This window comes from Austrofundulus limnaeus, unplaced genomic scaffold (genome assembly GCF_001266775.1).
Source record: "Austrofundulus limnaeus strain Quisiro unplaced genomic scaffold, Austrofundulus_limnaeus-1.0 Scaffold41, whole genome shotgun sequence".
In the NCBI taxonomy this organism is placed as follows: domain Eukaryota; kingdom Metazoa; phylum Chordata; class Actinopteri; order Cyprinodontiformes; family Rivulidae; genus Austrofundulus; species Austrofundulus limnaeus.
In genome coordinates this window covers 1,101,330-1,110,252 of record NW_013952443.1, presented here as the reverse complement: position 1 = coordinate 1,110,252, position 8,923 = coordinate 1,101,330, and the positions used below count along the sequence as shown (strand labels likewise).

Sequence of the window (8,923 nt, the reverse complement as noted above, 5' to 3'; positions counted from 1 at the left end):
GCGCTGTAGGAGGGGGACAACTGAAAATGGAGGCCTCCACCTCTGTTTAATGATGGACGGTCTTTCTTCACAAAAATGGCTTCTTTGAGAGGAGTAAAATAAGCCATTGTCACATTGTCATTCTTTTCTTCGCTGAATGGCGCACACTTCAAGGCTTGAATAACATGGTTCCCACCATGTCGGACAGGAGCATGCTCACCAAAACCAGTAGCTCCAGTTTGATCCTCAACCGAAAAACAGGGCACAGCTGATATTGATCCAAATAGGCAACAGGGAAGCTGGTACACCTGACTTGTTAGATTAGTCGCTCCGTCCCAGCTCCCACCGCCACGCGTCCAGACCGGCAAGTCCACCCCAGGCGCTCCGTCCAAACACGAGGGACAATCCGAGGGCCGAGGGACTCCATCCACATCCGCCACTCCACCGACACGCCGCAACAGCAGCAAGCCGGAGAAACCAGCCCAACCGGCAAGGTAGATGATATTTACCAAAGTTAGGATAACTTATGGTCGATGCTTGTATAATCGCCATAGGACGCTTGTGTGCTGTTGTTTTTCGAAAATGATGTCTGTCATTTGCGTCTTTGATCTTCCGTTTATGTAGCATACAGAGTAACAGCAACACTAAAGCTGAGGTAAATTTGGTCAAAAACAGACCTGCAGATGCCTGTAAAGCCAAATGGGATGTGTTTTCCTGCAGCAGTACTGCACAGCTACAGTAAATACATCTGCCGCCACCGCCACCATCTTGGTTCTGATGGAGATTCTGGGACTGGGCTGACTGTTAGAAATAATCTCCTTCATTTTCTGTTCCATTCATTCACTTAGAAACAAAATCTCTGACGTCTACTGTTGATCACCTGGGAGGCCCTCTTTGGTAGTTGAGAATGCCGCTCACGAGGCACTTTCTTGAAACTGTTCTGTGAAATGAACGTAAATCCCAGACATGTTTTCAGAAATGACAATGATGCAACAATTCAGGTTTTGCAATGATGGGAAACAATGATGATTCATTCCCTCATTTCTCACCTGCAAAAACCAGTTTAACATGTTTTAGACACTGCATMCATGAGCATAGAAAACTCTGTGTGTTGATGGTTGGGAAACCGTGCATATTTTGCAGTAATCCAYCCATCTGAGCCTATTATCTGCCCAGGCCAACAAATTTAGATTTCACCCACCAGGACCTCCCCCATCCATCTGTCAGAATGAACTTCTCCCAGCCGAGTTGGGGACGTGTGAATGCCACACTCCATCAAGCATGTCAGCTTGTAGATTACACGAAAGACTGCACTGCAAGACTTCTTCATTACCTTCACTTCAAATACCAAATTAGCTGAACGCATCAAGAGCGGGACTCCGAGCTTCTGTGTTTATTTTTCAGACAAGAAAAGACAAGTCTTCACCCTCTGCTATTAATGTCAGTCTGGTTGTAGAAGAGAGTGCAGCCTGACAAAATAACTGAGGATACTGAAGCCGTTACCCACCAAATCTTTCCATTTCATTTTGGCTGAAGGGTTTACACTTGTAATCAGAAAATATATTAGTTTTAGATAGGTTTCTTGGAGGAAGCTTTCAAACAACCATTTATTGTTGAATTTTAATGTGTTTTTAAGCACAGATGTGTGGCAGGGATTTTGAATCTTTGCCTTTTAAAGCTCTGTCCTCTGTTTGCTGTGAACGACTAAACTAAACAGGCTGCCTCCCATCGAGCTACTGCAGCAGTCAAAAGATTAATCAGTCTTAAATGTGGATAATAGATTTGACCGAGTATGTGGGGGCCTTTAGTTGTGAATGAAGTTTAGGTTAGTTTAGGGTCAGTAAGGTACCTGTGAGGTTAGTTTTAGGATAAGTGGTCAGGGTTAGGCTATAGAAACTACTGGAAATGAATGGAAGTCAATGATGATCCTAATAAGGATAGAAATATAAACTTGTGTGTGTGCATACCTGTATGTGTGYAGACTCCTGCATGGTTGTGGTTCTGGTAAAAAGTTGCTATTTATGTATTTACAACTTCAGTAAACTTCTCATATTTAGCTTTGTGCAACGTGTTGTAGCAGTGACTTAGGGCATATTAAAATCCATGGCAGACAGCATCTCTGAGCAGATGAAACACAGGTTTCCCTTGAAATTCTGTGAACAGATAGTCTACCTCACAAAAACAAGTTGCCCATCCCTGATTTAAAGCATCTTATTCCTACTTGCTAAAGACCTTTCTCCCCAATGTTGAAACAAGATGGAGGATAATACAAATCCAAGGCTGTTGGGAGAAAATGTCTTCTAAATTACAGAATTTCATCTTACTTCACTTCTTGTTCACTTGCTGACTTAATTTTTTATACCYGTTCTTTAGCTTTGCTGATGATTTGCATAGTAGCATACAAAAATATTAGGCATGGCATTCTGGATTTATATGGTCTTAAACATTTTACTAGTTCCTTACTTAAAGTAATGAATTTATGTGTCATGTTACTAGATTTAGAAGCGTTATTTTACTTTCAAAATATTGAAAATCTTGTAGAAAGTGACATTGCCACGGAAAAAGATTTAAAAAAACGAGTCCTTGGGCTGTTCTTTCTGGGAAAACTCGAGGGCTGGTGAGAAACGGTCTCCTAGGATATGTTCTTCTTTTCATGATTGTGGCGCGATAGCGTCAACATTTCAGTGAAAGCTCAACAAGGCTTTTAAGATCAAATGGTGTAGATATGACTGGCTGCTTATCCTCAGAGAAATAGAAAGGGCATTTATGGAGTATATAAATATTAAACCAAACCCTCTTTATAATAAAAAAGAAAACATTTTAACTGAGGCTTTTTTAATCACTGACCTAAATAAGTACTCATAAAATCAGAATCATAATAGAAATTTTAGCAACAATATTGCTGACTCATTATTGTAACCTCTAGCTTCTTGTTAATAAATTTGCATTTAAAGTTTTCATMTTTTCCTTTCTCTTACAGGCGTACTCTGTCTATGATGAAGAAATTGGTTATTGTCCGGGTCAGTCGTTTCTTGCTGCAGTTCTTCTTCTGCATGTGAGTAAATCTGGCTTATTTTTCTAATCCTGCATTTGTTTTGAGTAATGCAGACAAATTAACACTTTGCTCAACGATGCATCATATGATRTCTTCATAATTTCTATGCAACTGGTGTATCTTCAGTCTTCTTTGTGCATGCAATGGGAACTGAAGCAAACGTTTCAGAAAATTAGCTGAATTCATCTCATTAAGATATTTTACAGTACTGCAGGGGAAAGAAATTGGTGTAAAGAGTTGATTTGTGTGCGCCGCAACTCGTCCGAATAAAAACCAGTTCAAAATTTATTGGAGAAAGAGACAGATGGAGGAGAGACAGAAGAGAGGACACATGGAGCCAGGAGTCCCAAATGGAGGAGAGACAGAGGTGGAAGTCTGGTTGAAGTCCAGACACCAAGGGCAGCAGAGGTTAAAGAGCAGTGAAACAGCGGGGGTAGTCGGGAGGCACTGAGAAGTCCGGAGGAGCTGGAGCGAGGAAGAAGAGCCATAAATTTAATGAAGGGACATGAGGAAGTAGTGCCGAGGAAGTTATGGTTGTAAAAGTGTGGAAAAGAAGGAGAGATAATCGGGACAGCTGCAGTAAAGTGAGTAGAGGTTATACAGGAGGAGGCAGATGGGTTATGGAGGAGGAGGAGGTTATAGAAGAGATATCAARAATATTTATAGGTGTTCAGGTTTACCTGCAGGAGCTCATTCAGCCCCAAACATATAACATCATTCTGATTAAATATCTCCGCATTTTGTTGTTAAAAGTTCACGTTCATAAAATAGGTTCAACTCCAATTCCAATCAAGTGGTGTAAAACATAGATTAAAACAAAACACGATGATTTGCAAATCGTTTTCAACCTGTATTCAATTGAATACACCTCAAAGACAATATTTAATGTTCAAACAAATAAACGTAATTGGATTTTAAAAATATTCACACATTTTGAATTTGATGCCTGCAACATGTTCCAAAAAAAATGGATGTTCTAAACTGCAAATTTCTTTCTGCATTGCATCTCTGATGTTGTGTGTGAATGACAATAAAGCAGTTCTGATTCTGATTCTGATTCTGGGTCATGTTTACCACTGTGTTCCATCATCTTTCCTTTTGACAAAACTCAAATCAGTGTTTGTGAACTAAGGACACTAACTGTTGAAGCTTTGTTGGTGGAAGTCTTCCCCATTCTTGCTTGATGCATAGCTTCAGTTGCTCAACAATCCGGGGTCTCTGTTGTCGTATTTTGCTCTTCATAATGCTCCACACATTTTCAATGGGCGATAGGTCTAGACTGCAGGAGGACAGGTCTAGTCCCAGCACTCTTTCATTATAACATGTAAGAGTAACAGAGTGAGGCTTGGAATTGTCTTGCTGAAATAAGCAGAGCCGTCCCTGAAAAAGACGTGACTTGGTTGGCAGCTTGTTGCCCCAAAACCACCATTAATGCTTCACAGATATGACATTTACCCATTCTGTAGGCACTAATACACCCCCATACCATCAGAGAGGCTGGCTTTTGAACTTTGCGCTGATAAGAAAACGGACAGTCCTTTTCCTCTTTGGCATCATCTGACACTTTGAACGACTGAGCCTTTCAAGGATGCTCCCTTTATACTCAATTATAACAACACTCTCATGTTTCCAATATAATTTTTCACCTGTGGAATGCTCCAGTTTATTTATTTATTTATTTATTTATTTATTTATTTATTTATTTATTTATTTATTTATTTATGTTACATTTGTCGACTTTCCCAGCTTTTTTGTTTTTATTGGTGTTGCAGGAATCAATTTCAAACTGAGTGAATATTTGAAACAAACAAAGTTYATCTGAACATGAAATATCTCGTCTTTGTAGTGTATTCAATTGAAAATAGGTTGAAAATGATTTGCAAATGAATGGATTCTGTTTTTATTTATGTTTTTCACAACGTCCCAGCTTCGTTGGAATTGGAGTTGCATTAAAGTTATCCGTGTGGTTTCAGATGCCCGAGGAGCAGGCCTTCTGTGTGTTGGTGAAAATCATGTATGATTACGGCCTCCGAGCTCTCTACAGGAACAACTTTGAAGATCTTCACTGCAAGTTCTACCAGCTGGAGAGGCTGATACAGGTTAGTAATGCAACATTTTCTTTTAAAGTCTCACAAGGATKAACTGAATCATAGAGGTTTGGATTTTTGTTTCAGGGACTTAAATTGAAACCTCGCGTACTTTGTGGTTTCAGCTGGATTTCATAGTTTTTAAATKTATTTGTGTTTATTTATTCATATATAAAACTATCTCTTAGTGTGTATTTCTTTATCCCTAATTCATTTAGGTCTGAGTAAAAAGTGAAGTAATGAAAGTGTTTCTTCACAGAGTTTTTTTTATGATTGATGTTTCATCTCACAGTTTTCTTATTCTTTTTTTATTCTTCTCCCACAGGAACAACTTCCAGACCTTTGGAGCCACTTCCAGGAGCTGAACCTGGAGGCACACATGTATGCCTCCCAGTGGTTCCTCACCCTCTTCACGGCCAAGTTCCCCCTCTGCATGGTTTTCCACATCACCGACTTGCTGCTCTGCGAGGTAAATGCAGTACAATGTATTGYGCTGAGAGCATTGTGAGAGGGATTTGGTCCACGCTGCATGTATAGAGTCAAATAATGGGAAGGTCAATCATGTGGAAACATGAAATTCGAAGAAAGGAGAAAGAAAAGAAGGTTATTAAGAAGAAAGAAGACTGGCAGACATTAGTGTGTTAGCAGCCATAATGGGATGATTATGGAGATGAGAAGGAAAAGAAAGAGATGGATGAAGGGAGAAATTGATTGAACCAAACCTCTGACCAACTGTGTGGCCACAAGTAAAGAGAACTCACTGTATACCACCAGCTCTTATGCATCTTCAAGAGCTGATAAAATCAATGCTTTAATGTCATAAGGACTTTAAATCCCCACTGATGAGAGATTCATTTTATCTTCAGACATGATCGATGTCATTTGAAACTATGCTCTTAAGAGTCTGGACATCTTTTCACTTAAAAAAACAGAGATAACAATGGAGCTTGTATGATAAATTACACGTTTATATCTTGCTCCAAATATTTCTCATTATTGGACTCTATATATAATAATAAAAACAAGATCTTGGAGCCAGACTTAGAAAGGATGCTGTGTTCACTTACAGCAATGATTCCCAACCAGGGGTACGTGAGCATATTACAGGGGGTACGTGGAAAAATTTCCCAGGTGTGTAAAAAAATAAATAAAAATAGGACTGGGATATGTAGGGCCCTATGATTTCTGCAATGCAGGAAATTGCACACGGACTCACAGATTTAACACAAAATGGAATCCAGTATAAAATGTGGAATCTTACAGAATTTGTTCATTTGGGTGAGTTTCTGATATATTTTGGATGCTGCTGCTTCCTTCCTGGTTTATTTAATTATTTAGTCACTTTCAAGGCAACATATTTATCTTTGTTCAATTTGAGTTAAAAAAAAATGCCTGAGAATTAACTGTTCTAGGGGCTTAAATAAATAATTTTCTTTTAATAATCAGTTGTAGTAGATTATAGTTTTGGAGAATCATTACGGTTGACTGAGGGGTACTAGCCTGGTTAAAACCAGACCCTTGTCCTTCACTTTGCATCGTACGAGGGTCTGGACTCTCGGCTATAGAGAAGTCATTCTTGCTGGAGGCGTGGCCTCTGCTGAAGTTTAAAATGATTGGATCGAGGGTCTGGACTCTCGGCTATAGAGAAGCGATTCTTGCTGGAGGCGTGGCCTCTGCTGAAGTTTAAAATGATTGGATCGGTTGGCCGCGACGTATGCGTGCCAGCTCCACTGTGAAGGAGGCTAAGCTAAAAAGCTAACTGGAAATCGTGTGTGCTGTAAACAACCCTACTGAGAGGAGAGAAGTACCGAGCCGAACGAGACGACTGTAAATGAGAGCTGCTGCTTTGTCAGACAAATTTATTTTAATTTGGAAGCCTTATCAACATGGACTGGCTTCATTCACTTCCTCCACTGCCGTATGCTAAACTAACTAGCAGACACTGTGCAGAAAATCGACGTCGTTCAAAAACTCTGCCTTCTATTCTCTGATTGGCCCAAATGAAATTCTGCTGAAGAAATCCTTGTCTATGGGAGAAATCCCAGACGGAGCAGTGAAGGGAAACTAGAATTGAGCGGAACTCTGTAGGAAGGGGTACTAGTGGTTTGACAAAATGGCTCAGGGGGTACACAAGTCTAAAAAGGTTGGGAACCACTGACTCGGAGTGAAGAGAGTGTGATTGATGAGGTAAAAAGAGACATGACACAAATCTAACATCACATCATGCTGTCTGTAAAAACATGAGGAAAAACATTTTGTTGATAAACTTTGTTACATAAATAGTTTCATGTTGTCTTATGTCCATGTCCCTTAGTGTGTCCTGGAGAGGCTGCTCTGAGATGTCATTTAGTCCTGGTACAACTGAGCTACGGGTGTCGCAATACTWGTTTTTCCTCAGAGTACTTTGGTTTGAGTACTCGCCGATAATGAGTACTTACTGAGTTAAAGCTTAAAAACACATTTCTTTGATTTAGAACCTGGTATTAAATCAGGTACATGTCTGATGTTTTTCAAAGTGACTTAAGTCTGAAGTTTTATTCAGATGGAGTACGTTTAGGCCTTAAGAATCCACAGAAACATCATAGTCATGTTATTGATGGACTAAAGCAGAACGATATTTTAGTTTTAATTTGAGCATGTTGTTTTGTTCCATAAATACACGCTTCACCAGAGCAGCCAATCAGAGGCAGGTTAAAATGTAAACAGTGAATTAAACAAGAGGTCAGATAATGATATAACGAGCTCTGGTTGCAGGACGTTTTCTGAATCGAAAAATGCTAACATGTAGCATTCACGGGTGTTCATGTCTGTAAACAACCAGCTGAATGTGATGTCGCGTCCTCTGCACATGTATCGGGACATTTTGAATGAGTTAAAATGCTGGTATTGACACTGGTAATCACTACCGCTGGTAGAAATCCAAGTGGGTGTTGAACTCTGCCAGGACTGCCCAGTGGTTCTGATTCTGTGGACAGACATTTTAGGCTCAGCTGATGGGCAGAAGGTTTCCAGTTCAGCTGGCTTCACACTGTGTCTCTGCAGATGTTTTGCTTCTTTGAACAGAGAGCTCCACCAGGCACGGGAGCAACTGGAACGGCAGCTTCTGGTCAGGACTGAGCTGATGTCCTTAAACTTTACGTGGCTTGGGGGTCTAGTGCATAAGTTTGCAGATGACAGGCGGATTGGTGCAGCATTATGACAAAAAGAGAGCTAATCTGAAAGGTGAAGCTGTTTTTAACTATTATTTACCTTTTAATCTATGTTCGACCCTCACCTTGAGAAGTGGATTTCATTCACAAGGAGCTTCCTCCAAATAATGCCTTGGTGTAGGGATACACTGAATATCTCTTGTGCCTTAAAGGATCATGTCAAGAGTATCTAAATAAGATGTTTTTCTTACATCTGCAGGGTTCATGTTTCAAACGTATCTGACTTGAAACCTTCAGAGCAAATCTACAATGTGCTGAAAGCGCTCACATCTCAAAGGCTGCTGTGCCGGAGAAGTTGGCTGTGGTAGATGGGAGTTTAATGATTAATACCCCCACGACACWGTCTCGGTTAACCAAATCCCATCAAACAAATACCTTTAAAGTTCTTCTTCTAAAGACGTCTTTGTACTGTAGACTTTAGACTTCATAGCCTTGTGAAAGGGCTGAGGATTGAAGTGACTTTCACTGATTTACAGCTAAACCCAGCTGGTTTTTTTTATTTTTGTGTGTGTTAGTGGTGGCGTTCTTAGAAACATTATTTTATTTATTGACTGTTTATTCTTTTCTTTTTAAAAACAAAACAAATTGTATAT

The 8,923-nt window shown here is 39.9% G+C and overlaps 1 protein-coding gene across 1 annotated transcript in view; it reads left to right on the top strand.

Annotated features, from left to right (window-relative positions):
* rabgap1l (RAB GTPase activating protein 1-like) overlaps positions 1-8,923 on the top strand; it is a gene marked incomplete at its 5' end in the record, with an annotated part of 94,874 nt that overhangs the window by 54,444 nt on the left and 31,507 nt on the right. The window contains 3 exon segments of the mRNA XM_014007290.1: positions 2,960-3,034; positions 5,008-5,133; positions 5,447-5,590. Of these exon segments, the coding sequence (XP_013862744.1) occupies positions 2,960-3,034; positions 5,008-5,133; positions 5,447-5,590 (345 nt within the window).